Genomic DNA, 18,496 nt, shown 5'->3' on the forward strand with positions numbered 1-18,496 from the left:
AATAAAAAAAAAGCACCTCTTACCTAAGAGTGTGCCTAAAAAAAAAAAAAAGGATTCCACAAATTGTGTAATTCTCTTGTAATGCGATCTATATATATGCATTGCCTGAGCTAAAGATAGTGTTCAGTTGCAGCAATTTCTCTATTTCTTTGTTAACTTAGATTTTGTTCTATTTAAAGTCATATTTATATATGTTTTAATGTGATAACCTATTGCATAGACAGTAGGTAGAGTATAAATCATAAAAACATGAAACCACCTGACCAGGCAGTGGCACAGTGGATAGAACATCGGACTGGTATGTGGAGAACTTGGGTTAGAAACCCTGAGGTCTCCTGCTTGAGCACGGGGTTGCTGTCTTGAGTGTGGGATCATAGACATGACCCCATGGTTGCTGGCTTGAGCCCAAAGGTCGCTGGCTTGAAGTTCAAGGTCCTCGCTTGAGCCCAAGGTCTCTGGCCTGAGCAAGGTGTCACTCACTCTGCTGGAGCCCCTGGTCAAGGCACATACGAGAAAGTAATCAATGAACAACTGAGATGCCACAACAAAGAATTGATGCTTCTCATCTCTCTCCCTTCTGTCTGTCTGTCCCTATCTGTCCCTCTCTCTGACTTTCTCTGTCTCTGTCAAAAACAAACAAACAAAAAACATGAAACCATATTGAGTACATGTAGAGACCTAGTCTAAAATATTTGCATTTATTATCATTTTTAGTCTTCAGATTGGGTATGTACAGAAGATATTATAATTATTATTATTATTATTACTACCATCACTTTACAGAGTAGGAAACTGAGGTCCAAGAGACCAAGAGTCTTGCCTATAGTCACACTTAGTAAATCATAGAGTCTGGATATCAAACCCAGGCAGTCTTATAACAGAGTTGGAGCAGTTAGCCACTGTGTAATTTATTAGAGAAATAAATTGCCTAAAGGACATAAACATTTGGTTAATATCTCCAACAATATTCTCTAAAACTCAGTATATTGCCATAGCCAGATAGCTCAGTTGGTTAGAGCATTGCTCAGATATGCAAAGGTTGTAGGTTCCATCTTGGTCAAGGCACACACAGGAACAGATCAATGTTTCTGTCTCTCTGTCTTGTCTCTCTCTCTCTTCCTCTATCCCTTCTTCTCTCTCTCTCTAAAATCAATCAATAAATTAAAAAAATAAAAATAGCCTGACCAGGCGGTGGCACAGTGGATAGAGCATCGGACTGGGATGCAGAAGACCCAGGTTCGAGACCCTGAGGTCTCCAACTTGAGCGGAGGCTCATCTGGCTTGAGCAAAAAGCTCACTGGCTTGAGCCCAAGGTCGCTGGCTCGAGCAAGGGGTTACTCGGTCTGCTGAAGGCCCGCGGTCAAGACATATATGAGAAAGCAATCAATGAACAGCTAAGGTGTTGCAACACGCAACGAAAAACTAATGATTGATGCTTCTCATCTCTCTATTCCTGTCTTTCTGTCCCTGTCTATCCCTTTCTCTGACTCTCTGTCTCTGTAAAAAAAATAAATAAAATAAAATAAAATTCAACATATTAAAATCATAATGCATCATGTCTCTGCCTTTCCTCAGTACCCTTCCCCCAACATACCTACCCTGAGAACAGTTTCAGCTCTGCTAGTAGTACCCTCATTCTTTCAAACATCTGTGTTAGACACTTTTAATTACCTCTGACTTCTCCTTTCTCTTTTACTTTTATCTGCAAAACAGCAATAATAGAGGGCAGGTACCAAGAATTTTGGCTATAAAAAGTTTTGGACTGTTGTCTACTGTGGCAGGAACTACCTATACTAGGTACGGACCTTTAATGTTTCAGTTTTAATTCACATGGTCAAAACACAGAATCAGAAAATTCTCAAAGTGTTACTATTAGAAGAAAATAAACAGTAATATTCCAGCCACTTCCCAAAGAAGAGTTATTAAAAGATGAGACCAGTTAAACAATAGTATTTTCATTAGCTTTACTATTTTTAATTAGCTTTATTTAAGCTATGGGTAGTATCAGAGAAGACGGTCTATATTTGGTAACAGAATACAATTAAAGTCCAATACTTATACTTGTTGCAGAAACCTTTATTAGAAACCGATTATTGGCCAATTCCGAAGTGAGACCTCCAAGAACTATTAATACGTCAACCTGAGAGCACAGCTGTCTCGCAAAAAACAAACAAAAAAAACTACAAATCCCAGAATGCCCTTTCCCCCATCTTTTCTGCGAGAATCCGGAAGAGCTACCGCCACTAATCTCTTCTTATGAAAAAAAACCTATGCTACCAGCCAATCAGAAAGCGAGTGGGCGCTCGAAGTCGGGAGGCGGAAGGCGCGGAAGGTTTGAAATAGGGAAGCAGGCGGGGCTGAGGGCGGTGGGTCTGCAGCCCGGCGGTTAGGTGCAGGCAGCCCGTGACTTGTGCGTGGAAGGCGGCGGGTGCCAGGCTGCCCGGAGCAGGTGAGAGACGTGGGAGCTAAGCTGGGCTCTCAACCCGCCTGTCGCGCCAGAGGGAAGTGGATTTGGGGGCGGTGTGTGTTTTCAGAGGTCGTCTTTGGGAACGCACGCCCGGTTGTGAGTCTGGGCCTGGCGGGGGCGGGGGCTGGCGGCCAGGCGGAACGGGAGGGCTGGGGCTCCCTGGGGAGATTTCAGGCCTTTGAGAGGCTTAGCGGTACGGAGAACTGGGGGGCCCGGAATCTCACAGAACATCCTTCTACAGTGGAGGACACAGGCCCGGAGCGGCGGCTGAATTGTCCAGGTCCGGGACCACCCTCACTGGCTTCTTCCACCTGGACTACTGCCCCCGGCCCCCAGTCTCATTTTACTGCGGCCTTAACTGACCTGGGGTGCGAGGAAGCGGCGGGTAGGTGTGTGGGGTCCTACCCTAGGGCCGGGGGTCAGGGGGCCGGCCACCTGGGACCCGGAGATTCAGGCTGGAATTGCAGGTGGCAGAGTTGGGAGTGCCTTAGATGTCACCAGTTTTATTTTTGAGATGACGTAGTCGGAGTCATTTTCCCAGGGTCATAGAGCATGTAAGTGTCCTGTGCAGTTAGGCTACCAATGAATTTCTAGGAGGTTAAAGATCTCTTGAATCTTGGTGCACCTTACCCATAGTTAAATCCTGGTAGCTCGATCTGCCCTGGAATATGTATAGTTAAAAGTATGTTGCTAACCATTTCTAGCCAAGCTCAAACTGCCAAAACATAGTTGATTGGTATGTGTGCCTGATATGATTAAAGTAACTTAAAAAATACAGCGTGTGTTCTGTTTGTTTTGTAGCATTGTCTTACAAAATGATAGAGGATGAATTGGCATTGTTAGATAAAAACATAAATGAATTTTGGAATAAATTCAAAAGCAATGTCAGTGATACCTCCTGTCAGATGGCGGGACTAAGAGATACCTACAAGGACATCAATAAAGCATTTGCAGGTACCTACAATTACCTTGTACGTGCTGTTTATGTTCTTTGCTTTTTAGTGTTATTACAGCTGAACTAAACCATCAATGCTAATTTCTCTTTCAGAAAAGCTGTCTGTAAAATTAAAGGAAGAAGAACGAATGGTTCAGATGTATCTAGAATATCAAAATCGTATGTGACAATCTGTAGATCAAAGTTTTATTTAGATTAAACATCTTTATAAAATCCCTCATACAAGTAAAACAATGTATTCTGTATGTATGTATATATACATACACATCAAAATAATTAACATTTATGTATCCATAACCCAGCTTAATAAATAGAACGTCCCATGTTATACCTTCCTCTTCTCCCATCTTCCAGAACTAACTAACCTATTCATATATTCTTTAGTGTTGTGATTTTGAATGTTATTTAAATGGTATCCTTTTGTATGTATTCTGTCCCTGTTTTGATTGTCTTTGTTGGTTGGTGGGTTTTATTTCTGTATCTATTTGCAGAGGGAGAGCTGCAAGGGTCATGATCATCTGATCTATTAATTCTTGGTTTAATTTGTTACTGTTTTTTTAAAAAAGCACTTTTGTCTTTTTATTTCTATTTTCACAGACAAATAGGGAAGACTAGATTACGAGTTTTTTCTTTTTGCTCATTTTGTAATTTTTTAATCATTAGGAAATACTTATAAATTAAAGCATGCTGTATTAATCTTATGAAAGTCAGTATTTTGGTCTTAGGTACATGTTGGAAAACAAAGCATATATATTCTAGCTAATACTTTGTAATTCTTACAGAGATCTGCAAGCAGAGTAAGCTCATACAAGAAAAAAGAGAAAACTTGTTAAAACTGATTGTTGAAGTAAATGGCAAAAAGCAGGATTTGGAAGTACTGACTGCAACTATCCAGGATCTTAAGGAAGAATATGCTAGGAAGAAGGAAAGTAAGTTTTCGGTTGTATTCATATTTTCACAATTATATCTTGTGGTCTCTCCAGCTTGTCAAAAATAGATATTATCTCTTAGAGGCATAGCTAGCCACTCATCTCGGTAAGGTGTCTGAAGGCAGCTGAGTGGGTTTTACTTAAAGGTCCTTTTGATTTTATTATAGCCAGAGTAATAATGAAATTGATATAGGAGTTTAATTAAGTATAATGGGAGACAGTTTCACTAAATAAGATTTGCTTGGGCCTGACCTGTGGTGGTGCAGTGGATAAAGCGTCGACCTGGAAATGCTGAGGTCGCCGGTTCGAAACCCTGGGCTTGCCTGGTCAAGGCACATATGGGAGTTGATGCTTCCAGCTCCTCCCCCCTTCTCTCTCTCTGTCTCTCTCTCCTCTCTCTCCCTCCTCTCTCTCCCTCTCTGTCTCTCCCTCTCCTCTCTAAAATGAATAAATAAAAATAAAATAGAAAAAAAAATTTTTTAAAAAAGATTTGCTTGGGAGAAGCCATCCTGTAACTTAAGTAACAAATTTATTGATCACACATCACCCTCTTTATTCTGGAAAGCCTGTCTAAAGAATTTTCATACATGAATGAGTGCTTTCTTTAGGAAAGAGTCTTGTTTGCCCTCAAACTAAGTACGTAATTGATTCTCAAATATCTTTAAAATAGCAAAGTTTGTTTTGTTAATGCTTTTTCTTATAGAATTTGTCCTTCACTCTATTATTTTTCTCATCTGCTATGCATTATTTAGGAAACAATATGTTGACTTTAAAAATACTTCTAAACTAGCATGCAATAAGGCTGTCTTTTTGTGAGAAATAGTTATGTTTAAAAGAATGGAATATTTTTCCACTGAAACAATTTCTTGGCTAACTAGAAAAGGCAAAACTGTAAAGAAGTCTATCTCTGCCAGCCATGCAAACCTTAGCCTTTTTCTTCATGCTACTAAGTGATGAAATAGGATACAATATTGCCTTTACTCCCTGTACGAGTTCTCTCACAGTTTTCTTTCATCTTGAATGAACTGAAGCCCTTTTTTAGCTAATTAGTAGAGATAGAAACTGAATAAATGTAAGCAGATTCATTTGTCTGGCATTTTTATAAATTAGTATTGAGTGTTATTTAAAATACTTGATAATGTGTATGCTTTTTTAATCATAGCTATTTCCAGTGCTAAAAGAACTAGTGAAGAGAGGTTGGAAAGGCTGCAGAAATCTGTAGACTTGTATAAAGATCGACTTGGACTAGAAATTCGAAAAATTTATGGTAAGTATATTAATGTAAATAAAACATAGGAAATTAGAAGGTGTCCTTTTTTAAGTAGAGAATTAATTTTTTTTCAAAGTAAAAATATTTAATATTTTCAAGTAAAATAATGACTACATTATTAAAAAATAGGAAAAAAACAATTTTTATCACCAAAACATAATTACCAAGGTCTTATTTATCATTCAGCATTTTAATAAATGTAATTTTGGCATGGTTGGCAATAGGCAAATAATTTTTGTTCTTTGTTCATACTGATATTGCATGACTCACATTTCTTTAATTGTTATAGCCTTCATAATGCTATGTAATTTAAAATGGTGTAATAATATGTTCCATTAATGTATCATTAACACATGTATTGCCTCTAACTTACCTTTTGGATTCTGCCTGTTTTTTTGTTTTGTTTTGGGGTTTTTTTGTTTTTTGTTTTTTTGTATTTTTCTGAAGTTGGAAACGGGGAGGCAGACAGACTCCCACATGCCCACCAGGGGGGGCGATGCTCTGCCCATCTGGGGCGTTGCTCTGTTGCAACCAGAGCCATTCTAGCACCTGAGGCAGAGGCCATGGAGCCATCCTCAGCATCCGGGCCAACTTTGCTCCAATGGAGCCTTGGCTGCGGGAGGGGAAGAGAGAGACAGAAAGGAAGGAGAGGAGGAGGGGTGGAGAAGCAGATGGGCGCTTCTCCTGTGTGCCCTGGCCGGGAATCGAACCTGGGACTCCTGCACATCAGGTCAACGCTCTACCACTGAGCCAACTGGCCGGGGCCTATTTTGGGTTTTGTTTTGTTTTGTTTTTATTTTTTACAGAGACAGAGAGTCAGAGAGAGGGATAAATAGGGACCAGACATACAGGAACAGAGAGAGATGAGAAGCATCAATTCTTCATTGTGGCACCTTAGTTGTTCATTGATTGCTTTCTCATATGTACCTTGACCATGGGTCTACAGCAGACCGAGTAACCCCTTGCCGGGTGAGCATTTTTCTCAAACCAGATGAGCCCGTGCTCAAGCTGGTGACCTCAGGGTCTCGAACCTGGGTCCTCGGCATCCCAGTCCGATACTCTATCCACTGCGCCACCGCCTGGTCAGGCTATTTTTTAGTTTTGAAATTACTATAGTGAATGTAGACTCCTCTATTTCTTTTGTATAATTTCTATGGAATTCTTAGAGATGAATGACTGGTTAAAGCATATATAGTAAGTATTTTAATGGCCGTTACATGAACGAGGGTCCTCGGGTTACTATAATCTTGACATATAATGTTTTTAGTTTACAACATTTGAAAATAAATAAAAACTTTGAAATACTGAGATGTGAATATTTTGGCTTATGCCATTGGCATCGTACTTACAGAATACATGGGCAAACTGGTTGGTTGCATGCAGCGGAAGAATACACAGTAATGCAGTGTATGAGTGATGGAGTTGGTGTGCTCTGGTACACTTACGCCATTTTGGACTGAAAAGCGCAAGTGGTCTGTTTGTGTTGCTTTGCTTGTCATTTTTTCTGTTACTATAGTACAATGTGCAATACAGTATATTTATGTCCTCCTTTTTCTGTGTCTTAGTTGTGATTTTATGTTTAGATTATGATTTTCTAACTGTTAGGATAGGTAAGAGACTTAGGCTAGGGCAGTGGTTCTCAACCTGTGCGTCGCGACCCCAGTGGTGGTCGAATGACCAAAACACAGGGGTCGCCTAAAGCCATTTGTATATGTGCCAGTTTACAGCACTACTTACTGTGTAAGGAGTCCCCAAGATCACCGTCAGGTTTGGTGATTTGCCAGAAAGACTTACAGGACTCAGCATATAGTCATAATTTTGATGAAGCTCAATGTGTATTTTTCTTCTGTTATTTGTGCTTTTGGTGTCATTTAAACTACAACACATTTTGAAACTAATTTGTAGTACACATTTGGAGACATTGGCTAAGTGAATGTAGTATATATATACTTAGTGTAGATATTGATCAGAGACCAGTAGGAAAGCATGTCTCCATCACAGGTTTTGGCATAATAAATTATTTTCATATTAAATAATTTAACCTCTTTTTCCCAGGTGACAAACTTCAGTTTATATTCACTAATATTGACCCAAAGCATCCTGATAGCCCATTTATGTTTTGCCTGCACCTCAATGAAGCAAGGGACTATGAAGGTATGTCCTCTTCCCTCTCACTGGTTTTTAAGATGGGCACCCCAAAAAGTTATTTGAATCAGAATATAAGGTAATATGAATAAAACAATATTTTCACAAGCCATTGTTTTCTTTTCTGGTCTTGGTTTTTTGGGGTATTATTTCCCAAAGGCTGAGACCATGATAAGTAACTTCTCTTCAGGATGGCACAGTGCCACAGAAAATCTAAAAAACAAAAGGTCACTGTATTTCATATGCAAATATAGATTATTCTCTTAGAGAACTTAAAGCAAAGCTATAAAGGATATGACTACCTGAATGTGAATATTATAATTTATCTAAGTAGGTGATTTCACACCCAAATTAAAATCATTAGAATATAATAATTTTCCCAAAAATTAATTTACAGAATTATCCCATCCTGAAAATTCAACACATTAATAATTTAGTTGAGTTACTGATTCTCCAGCAGGTCAGGTTTTATTTTATTTTATTTGTATTTAATTATTTTTTACTGTTTTTAGAAAGACAGAGGAAGGGAGAAAGAGGGAGGGACTGAAGTATCCATTCATTGTTCCACTTAGTTGTGCATCCAGTAGTTGCCTCCTATATGTGCCTTGACCAGGGACCAAACCTGTAACCTTGGCATCTCAAGATGATGCTCTAACCGGCCAAAGCCTCAGATAGTTTTTGATTTCTGCAGCGTATATATGATTGGTGATAGTGTGAACAAAAAGAGAATGGAGCCTGACCAGGTGGTGGCACAGTGGATATGACCTGGGATGCTGAAGTGGAAACCCCGAGGTTGCTGGCCTGAGCATGGGCTCATCAAGCTTGAGCACGAGATCGTAGACATGACCCCATGATCGCTAGCTTGAGCCCAAGGTCACTGGCTTAAGCAAGGGGTTGCTGGCTCGGCCGCAGCCCCCTAGTCAAGGCACGTATGAGAAAGCAGTCAGTGAACAACTAAAGTGCCACAACTACTAGTTGATGCTTCTCTTCTCTCCTCCTTCCTGTCTGTTCCTGTCTGTCCCTTTGTCTCGCTCGCTAAAGAAAAAGATACTGGGAATACGTTTATCTGTTTTTTTCTTCTTCTCATTCCCCTTTTAAAGTAATTTATTGGAATTCAGGAAATGGTTCTCAGCTTTTTATACCTGTGTTCTCATTAAAGCATTCATAGGGGACACAGATGAACTATTTAGTTGGCTCTCCAGTGTGCCCTGATAACTCAGTTCCTATTCTAATGGAATTTATATTTTATGAATCGAATTCATGTATAAATGTTTGGCTTTTTTCTCTCTAGGTAAATATCTTCTAATCTAATGAGTGCTGAATTTTAAAAAGCAATTCACAAAAACCCTCTTACCTAGCTTTTTACTTTTATCCAAATTAGATATCCTTATTGCTACTTAGTGTCATAGTATTTGATAGTATATTAAAATAGAATCTATAGATTAATTTTGAACCAAATGGTCTTTTCTATTCCTTCTCTGCTTTGGCCATGGGCCTTGTTTCCTAAGCAGTTTCTACCAAAGAGCAGGAAATCTGATGTGGTCGAATCCCTTCCCCTTGAACAAAGGAAAGATTGATGGTAGATAGCGCTGATTGTTCCCTTCCTTTGGCCCACCTCTGGAGACTTGCTTGCTCCATATGTACCATCTGGTTCAACTGCATGTGAGGTCCATACTGTTATCTGTGACTGAGCATCCTTTGTTTGGTAGGTCCTATAAATACCACTTTGGAATAGGACCACGTTTTCTAAGGACCTCCGTTTACATCTGTGAGGCTTCAGATTTGTTTTCCCATAACTGTAAATTTTGAAGGAAGTCAGGCCAAAGTTTTGTAGAGAAAACTTAACATTTAAAAGAAACCTGTTAAAATAGTTAAAATGTATACGAAAGATAATAGGAAATGGTACTCTGTTCTTTATCACTAAGCTCTAATCCCTTGACTACCATGTGTTTAATTTAAAGCAAGATTGTAATATATAGACTTGAATATTTAGAGAGTAAACGGAGGAAAGGTCCAAAAGAATGTGAGGATATGAAAATCAAGTGTATCTATTCTCTGCTCAAATCAATTCAATTAAATAGAATTTAAATTCTTTGAATCAGATGAAAGCATCTAAATTGGAAAAACTTCTCTTTCACAAAAATTCTCATTCAAATTGTCTTCTTTTTTTCTTCTAGTGTCAGATAGTGCTCCTCATCTTGAATGCCTAGCAGAATTTCAGGAGAATTTAAGGAAGACCAAAAATTTTTCAGCCTTTCTTGCCAATGTTCGGAAAGCTTTTAGTGCTATGGTTTAAAATTAAATTAATGTATAAAGAGTATATAAAAACTGTTCATTTTCTTCCCTATTGTGTATCTTTTATAAAAAGAATTCTCATCCATAGTATGCCTATAATCCTTTTGTAGTACTTTTTTTTAACATTTCTGTGTGGTTTATTTCTTTAAAGTATTTTAATTAAAATGTTAGGAAATAAAACTTATAAAGTCAAATGTGTTCTTTTTAAAATGAAAGGTTATGTATATACACACACAACTGACCCTTGAACACATGGGTTTGAACTGCGCAGGCCCACTTTATATGTGGATTTTGGTTTTTTTTTAGTAAATACAAAGCCATCCATATTTTTGGGTTTCACATCTGCAGGTTTAATATTTTCAATCTGCAGTTAGGAAACTGCAAATAGAGAAGGCTGATTTAAATTATACGCAGATTTTTAACTACATAGGGAATGGAGCCCTTAACCACAGTAGTTATTGAGGGATAATCAATATTTATACATATATATTAGATAAATTCTATTAATATGTTCATATTATATGTAATCTAGATTAGTATGTATAATCTATTTTACACACTAAGTAGGTTTATATGTTACTAAAATATTTTAATACATATATGTGTGTGTGTACACACACACATTTTTTTTCATAGCAGGCAGGGTAGTTTACCAATAGCCTCTAAATGGAAATCTGTACAACCTGCACTGTGTCTAAGGTTTCTAAGCATTTGAAGTTCATGGACTAGTATTAAAAACTTAAGAAGGTGGGCCCAACCTAGGGCTGGCAAATTTTGAAACGTACTTGGTAAAATGAACACTACTAAATAGTACTATCTACTATCATCCTAATATAAAAGAAAGAATATTTTTCTCTCACACCAGGAGGACTCTACAGTTAAAATAAAGGACAAACCTTCATATCAAAAGAATGTTGGCAGTATTCTAAGATACTCCAAAAAGGTTTTATTTTTGAAAATCCAAATATAGGACATTTATAACCAATTTCCATTTTGTAATCTTTATACTGTTTAATTGTGGTCTGGCTGTAAGTTTGTCATCTCGGGAGGTCTATTCAACAGAGAGTAGAGCTCAAAGGTCAGCATATTCTAGGATTTTGTTTTGTCACTGTCCCTTCCTTGTCCATATGGTCGTACTTAGGTGAGCTGGCTGTGGCTCTCATGGAGGCTGCATGCTGCTTCAGGATATCTTGACACACCTAAAAATCCATGCAACAACCTCCTCTTCCTCTGTGGCTTCTCGATGTCTGGGAGAAATTTCCGCCGGTGTCTAGTTAGAGGAGGAGGGGAATTTCAGAAGCACTCTCCTTTGGTTGCTTCTCTTGCCTAGGGCTTGGCTCAGCGCTCTGCTCATATAGTTAGAATTTATCTGAGAATAATGCTGTGGACTGAGGACTTGCTCACTCACATATCCCAGAGTGCAGACCAGCTGTTAGGAACCACTGATTGGTATTCTCTACGGAGGTGAAAGGCTAATAAACTACCCTAGAGATTGGAACACATTCTAGCAATAACAGTAGTCTTGTTTAGCATGTGCTTGGTTGAAGGGAGTATTTAAACAGAAGGAGTACAGTGAGCAAAACTAGACAGTTTTCCTAGGCAGACCTTCACATTTGGCCTTACTTATTTTTTTTACATACTTACATTTAAATGAATTCATAAAACCATATCAAAACCCAACTTGGGTGTTTGTGGACCTAGCTTGATTTGGAACTCAAATTATTATCAGCAGGACTCATTTCTTAGCTGTTTGTTTCTGTGCTGAGGCTTCATTTGGTGGACTCCAGCAATTTCAAGCACTCTCAGTCCCTGAACCAGTCACCAATGAACTGATGGTCAGAGGGGTAAAGTACTTGCCTTCGATTAGATACCCCTGAAACCCAGGTGTGGAGGCAGATTAACCACTAGCTTGAGCTAAGAGTGGGATGTTATAGTTCTCAAAGGGGAAAGAGAGTAGAGGTTTGACATTTTAAAAATAGCAGATCACTACAGTATGTATTTACTGAATTCCCTGCTTGAAATATATCCACCAGGAACAAACATAAAACGTAAGGAAAGATCTTCATGGAAATTAGAGAAAGACCACGTCTCAAACCACTGAACCAGACAGTGAAAAGGTATTGACATGATTTGCCTTATTAAGAAATTCTGGCCTGACCTGTGGTGGCACAGTGGATGGAGCTTTGAACTTGGAACACTGAGGTCACCGGTTCAAAACCCTGGGCTTGCCCGGTCAAGGCACATATGAGAAGCAACTACTACAAGTTGCCTCTCCCGTCTACTTTTTCTCTCTTCTCTCTCTAAAAAATAAAAAAAAAATTTTAAAAGTCAATAAGTAAAATCTTTTAAAAAAAAAGTTGTTATAATAGCATACCCAGCCCAATATTTTTTTAAAAAATAGAAAAGGAAAGGAAAAATAAAATCTGAAGGGTCTCTTTCACCTGCAAGTTAGAGAATTGAACATTGGGGATGAGGGAAGAAACGGGGAGCTCCCTCCTTAAGGTCTCTTTCTCCTCAAGAATAGCCATTCTTTACTTCTAACTGGGGGTGGAGGTGGGACAAGGTCTAGGAACAAGACTATATAGCAAGGAAGTCACAAATGGTAGTGTAGGAACCAGCTTTGCTGCTGGCCTCCAAAGTCATACATAAAGAAAAGTGTACCGGCCTGGCGTGCGGGGGACCTGGGTTCGATTCCTGGCCAGGGCACATAGGAGAAGCGCCCATTTGCTTCTCCACACCCCCCCCCCTTCCTCTCTGTCTCTCTCTTCCCCTCCCGCAGCCAAGGCTTCACTGGAGCAAAGATGGCCCGGGCGCTGGGGATGGCTCCTTGGCCTCTGCCCCAGGCGCTAGAATGGCTCTGGTCGCGGCAGAGCGTCGCCCCTGGTGGGCGTGCCAGGTGGATCCCGGTCGGGCGCATGTGGGAGTCTGTCTGACTGTCTCTCCCCGTTTCCAGCTTCAGAAAAATACCAAAAAAATAAAAAATAAATAAAATAAAATAAAAAAAAAGAAAAGTGTACCATCATACCAAACAGAGGGCTTTAAACCACGGAACTTTATAATGATTTGTTTTCTCGGCAACTTGATTCATTCCAAAACTGAAATCGGTTAGGCCTGTCTACCTTAGAATAATAGTTAGCCTGACCAGGCAGTGGCGCAGTGGATAGAGTGTCGAACTGGGATGCAGAGGACCCAGGTTCGAGAGCCCGAGGTCGCCAGCTTGAGCGTGGGCTCATCTGGCTTGAGCAAAGAGCTCACCAGCTTGGACCCAAGTTCTCTGGCTTGAGCAAGGGGTTACTCGGTCTGCTGAAGGCCCACAGTCAAGGCACATATGAGAAAGCAATCAATGAACAATTAAGGAGTCACAACGAAAAACTGATGATTGATGCTTCTCATCTCTCTCTGGTCCTGTCTGTCTGTCCCTATGTATCCCTCTCTCTGACTCTGTCTCCGTAAAAAATAAAAAAAAAATAAAAAAAAAGAATAATAGTTAATACTTTCTTAGCCCTTACGTGTCCAACACTGTTCTAAGCTCTTTACATATATCTACTCATTTATATTCCTCAAAAACCTGAGCAGTAAATACTACCTGTGACCATGTCCTACGCCTAAGGAACCCAAGGTACAGAGAGTTTAATTTCAAGTTACACAGCTTGGTAAGTGTACAAGTTATGGTTCAAATCCAGGTGGCAGTCGGGTCCCTAATCAGTGAGCCTCACCTAGACTGCACCGTATATGCCTATCTGTGTTATGTTTCAGAGAAAGTGTGTAAAGACCTAGTTCTTAACAAAGATTCTAAACAATTTGCACTTCTATAGTATAAATGAGCTTTCATGTTTCTATAGAAGTATAATAATTAAGGAGGAAAAACAGTAAACTGTCTGGAAAGCAGGGGAATAGGCTTTGTCTAGGTCCTTAGAAATAGCTTCACTAAGATGACAAAACAGCCTCGGGTCTCAGGAGAACCAGGGGTACCTGGTCTCTGGATCCCGTCCCCAGGCAGCTGGCCTCATCAACTGAGGGATTTAGGGAAAGAGTGGGTGGAAGGCCTTTGATTGATGCATGCGTCTTTATGTGTTTTGTTAGGTTCGGGGAGGTGTGCTGTGGCTGCCAGAGTCTAACTCTCGGAGGAGCAGGAACAGGGAAGTGCTGATAGGGTCCCTGTGAGGCTGAGAACAAAGAGATCAGCACAAAGCTAGGCAAACATCCTGCATTCTATTGGTTAGAGACCCTTATCAGAAGTTTGTTTGAAATTCGCCACTGAGCTAAACCCTTCCCCTGTTGCTATGTTGCGCGCGACCCTCCTAGTGAATAGCGAACTGCCACATTTGCTTCTGTATAATGCTCACTTAGGATATATAAGGACCTAGTTGTAAGCGCCAGGCGCGACTCTCATTTGTAGCCCCCTGTGGGTACAGTGTCTCCGGACACCTTGAGAGTTCGTACCTGTGCAGGTTAAACTTGGCCAATAAAGTAAGATCTAAACCCCTGAAAGTCTCCTACGTTTGTTCTCGCGCTTGGTGGATGTAACATGTTTAATCAAATATAGAGGCCTTCATTTCTGAGGTTGCTGTGCCAATCCAGGAAGATTCTGGGCCTAATATTATTACTATATTAGCTTAAATCTTTGAGTTGATACTGCAGACCAAAAAAGAGGTCTATCAAAGGTAACCTCACAGGGTGATCTGATTATAAATTTGTAACTGGGCAGGTCATTGTGGGGAGTCACTTTCAAGACATTTAATTTTTTGGTAAAAGGTTTCTCTTTGCCTTAAGGAAGCCCTGTCCTTTGTTTCTCTGCATCTAGGATAACACACCTTTAAATAAACCAGAAACACCCTTAAGAGAGCAAGCACATCAACTTTAACTGTCCTGTAATCCAACCTCTGCTTTGCTTCTCCAGCCTCCCTGTCATCTTCCTTAAGTGCCCTCCTTAATTTCAAGTGCATAAATGAAACTGTAAAACTGGCGTTCTCTGGAGCATGTGAGATCGTGGTCCCTAGCATACGCCATCAGTTTGACTCAAATAAACCCATAAAAATTTTCTGCAGGTTTGGATGGTTCTTATATTAACAATATATTATGAAAGTTATACTTTGAACAATTAGAAATACACATGAAAGGCAAACCTGGCAATCCTGTTAAACTTGCTCTCTTTATATATTTCATTTAGGATGATATGTTACAAAAGTGAAATAACCTCAAGCATTTAAAATCTTTGTGATATGGAAATAAGGTATAAGATACAAAAATAGCAAATTTTCTTAAATGGGAAAATATATGCTCAAGTAGTAAAACTTAAAATGGAATCCAAATTGAGTTGACTAATCTAGTCTACATTTTGTAATAAAAAGGAACAATGATTTCTTTAATATTAAACTCAATCACTAATTATTTAAGTTAAAAAAATACTCAGCACAAAATCTTTTTAAGTGTTCTAATTTGAAATTTTAATTTTGAGGTAATGAGGATTAGAAAGTACTGCTTTTTCCAGTTTGGAAAACTCCTGTACAGACGATTATGTTTTAATTTGTGTACCATGCCAGCAAATTGCCTATTTGGCTATCACTTAGCATAGTGTCCGGCACATAGTAGAAGCTTGATAAATATTTGCTAATGTTGAACACATTATATATACACAATAAAAAATTACTTAATGGGAAATCAAAAATTACACTTTTGAAAGGAAGCAACTTGTTCGATAATATCTGCAGACATGTTGCTAAGGTTCAGTAATTTATAGAAGGTATAGGTGGTTCTACAGGTAATTCTTGACTTAATAAGTTAATAGAGAACAAGATTCTTTCTGAATGAAGACAACGGTTTTATCTAAGTAGTTAAGTATGTTAACTAGAGAATATAAGATTTATTTAAAATCAGCTCCATTCTTGATATTGTTAGATATATTGTGATGTGGAGTATAAACAATATATGGTGTAGATTGATGTGAAGAATATCTAGAGGTCAGACACAGATTCTCCTTCCCTTAGCAACTAGGCAAGCTGAAAGTAGCAGCCGAGGATAAGGTGTAACATGGAAAACTGCAGGAAAGAAGTTACTTTACTCCGCTTTAGCAGATTTTTCTAAGAGTTTGGGAAGGGGCAATATTTGAGACTCAAAGAAATATGATGTGTATAATGGTAAATCTTAAATAGTCCAGGTTCATGAAAACAACTGTCATTCAGCATGACTAGGGTATTGTGGGGAAATTTGAGAATAAGGATGCGCTCCAGTCTTTGCTCTATTAAAATTGATACTTGAGCTTGGGAAAGTCATTTAACCTTTTCCACCATCAATTTTTTCATCTGGCCATGCTGCACTTTATGTACACTGTGTTCATAAAGTCATGGTGCACTTTTGACCGGTTACAGGAAAGCAACAAAAGACGATAGAAATGTGAAATCTGCACCAAATAAAAGGAACACTCTCCCAGTTGCATACCTATTCAGTGCAGTTCTATGTGGGCTCACACACAGATTTTTTAGGGTTTCTTAGGTAGCTATCCCGTATAGCCTCTACAGACTCGTTACTGACTGATGGCCTGCCAGAACGGGGTTTCTCCACCAAACTGCTGGTTTCCTTCAACTGCTTATCCCACTGAGTAATGTTATTCCTATGTGGTGGTGCTTCGTTATAAACGCGCTGATATTCACGTTGCACTTTGGTCATGGATTCGAATTTAGTGAGCCACAGAACACACTGAACTTTCCTCTGTACCATCCACATCTCGACTGGCATGGCCGTGGGCTGCTCCACTGTATACACGGTGTTATGTCATCAACTGCGCATGCGTACATGCTGCCACATCATCCTACAGAAACTGGTAGGGTTTTCCTTTTACTTGGTGCAGATTTCACATGTCTATCGTCTTTTGTTGCTTTCCTGTGACCGGTCAAAAGTGCATCATGACTTTACGGACACACTGTAGTTTCCCAAAGTTGCCATTTTATTTTTGTTGAAAAATAAAAAAGATAAAAATAAAAAAATGGCAAAACAAGTCAGGAAGGACAAAAGTACCCTTCAGAATGCAGATCAGTGGTTGCCTGACGGTAGGGTTGGGGGCAGGGACTGACTGCAAAGAGGAAAGTTTTGAGCGTGCTGAAAGTGTTTTAACACTTGATTGTGGTAGTCACAGCCAGACTACACATTTATCAAACTCAGTAAGCTGTATATAAAAGTCATTTTACTGTGTCTAAATTATACCTCAATAAAACCTGTAAAACTAGAAAATAGCCTGACCAGGCAGTGGCACAGTGGATAGAGCGTCAGACTGGGATGTGGAGGACCCAGGTTCAAGACCCCGAGATCGCCAACTTGAGCACAGGCTCATCTGGTTTGAGCAAAAAGCTTACCAGCTTGGACCCAGGGTCACTGGCTTGAGCAAGGGGTTGCTTGGTCTGCTGAAGGCCCGCGGTCAAGGCACATATGAGAAGGCAATCAATGAACAACTAAGGTGTTGCACCACACAACGGAAAACTAATAATTGATGCTTCTCATCTCTCCGTTCCTGTCTATCCCTGTCTATCCCTTTCTCTGACTCTCTGTCTCTGAAAAAAAAAAAAAAAAGCAGTAACGAATGAATGCAGAAATAAGTGGAACAACAAACTGATATTTCAATCTTTCTAAAAATTAATAAAAAATTTTTTAAAAACTGGAAAATAATCCATTTCAACTATGACTTTGTACATGTGAACTATTTTGCAATCTTTTGTTTCCATTTTTTGTCTTTCCTCTAGATTGTGAACTCTGAGTGTTGACTAAGTTCATTTTTTGAATCTTTATTATTAGCCCACTCTCTGGCACACATAGCTCCACACTAAAATGTTCAATGAGTAAGTGGCTGAATAAATACATAAATAAATGAGTGAATGAATAGCTGGGTTGGGCTATAAGATCTCTATAATTGTTTCCCGTGTATGAGATTCTAGGAATCTAACCTTTAAATGCTGTGGTTATTCATTGATCAGTTTAAAAGAAAAATTTAGTATAATCTTAGGAAAAAAATAGGAGTAAAATGAAATTCCAAAGCATTTTTCATGATGCAATAAAATTCAATTATGAAACTCAGTACAGCCCATGATTTATTTCAGCAAATTCAGCTTACCTAGTGTGGCTAAAAATGTTCTGACTGATCAGATATTCTGTTGAGTATATTAAAACACCATAAAATATTGTAGAGGTGGAATACTAATTTGTGTGTAACAGCTATAACAAAGGTCAGGAACCTTTTTGGCTGAGAGAGCCATAAACGCCACATATTTTAAAATGTAATTCTGTGAGAGCCATACAATGACCCGTGTACGTTACGCATTATCCAATAAAAATTTGGTGTTGTCCTGGAGGACAGCTGTGATTGGCTCCATCCACTAGCAACCATGAACATGAGCGGTAGGAAATGAATGGATTGTAATACATGAGAATGTTTTATATTTTTAATG

The 18,496-nt window shown here is 39.1% G+C and overlaps 1 protein-coding gene across 5 annotated transcripts; it reads left to right on the forward strand.

Annotated features, from left to right (window-relative positions):
* Positions 1-2,301: 2,301 nt before the first annotated feature.
* Positions 2,302-14,422, forward strand: SPC25 (SPC25 component of NDC80 kinetochore complex). Of its 5 annotated transcripts, XM_066280370.1 has the most exons (9): positions 2,302-2,449; positions 2,709-2,852; positions 3,269-3,421; positions 3,516-3,581; positions 4,205-4,351; positions 5,514-5,618; positions 7,677-7,775; positions 12,095-12,178; positions 14,145-14,422. In XM_066280370.1, exons 3-8 carry the CDS (start codon positions 3,283-3,285, stop codon positions 12,160-12,162), a joined length of 624 nt encoding a protein of 207 aa, XP_066136467.1. In that variant the 5' UTR covers positions 2,302-2,449; positions 2,709-2,852; positions 3,269-3,282; the 3' UTR covers positions 12,163-12,178; positions 14,145-14,422. The 5 variants fall into 5 exon arrangements, with proteins under 5 accessions (XP_066136467.1, XP_066136464.1, XP_066136463.1 ...); XM_066280367.1 differs by lacking the exons at positions 12,095-12,178; positions 14,145-14,422 and adding an exon at positions 9,944-10,173 and having other exon boundaries at positions 2,709-2,856; XM_066280366.1 differs by lacking the exons at positions 12,095-12,178; positions 14,145-14,422 and adding an exon at positions 9,944-10,173.
* Positions 14,423-18,496: the final 4,074 nt, after the last annotated feature.

This window comes from Saccopteryx bilineata, chromosome 5, assembly GCF_036850765.1.
Source record: "Saccopteryx bilineata isolate mSacBil1 chromosome 5, mSacBil1_pri_phased_curated, whole genome shotgun sequence".
Taxonomy (NCBI): domain Eukaryota; kingdom Metazoa; phylum Chordata; class Mammalia; order Chiroptera; family Emballonuridae; genus Saccopteryx; species Saccopteryx bilineata.

Coding starts and splice junctions, on each gene's coding strand:
- SPC25 (XM_066280367.1), top strand. CDS start 3,283: ATGATAGAGGATGAATTGGCATTGTTAGATAAAAACATAAATGAATTT. Junction 3,422..3,515: donor CATCAATAAAGCATTTGCAG/GTACCTACAATT, acceptor TTTCTCTTTCAG/AAAAGCTGTCTGTAAAATTA. Junction 4,352..5,513: donor ATATGCTAGGAAGAAGGAAA/GTAAGTTTTCGG, acceptor TTTTAATCATAG/CTATTTCCAGTGCTAAAAGA.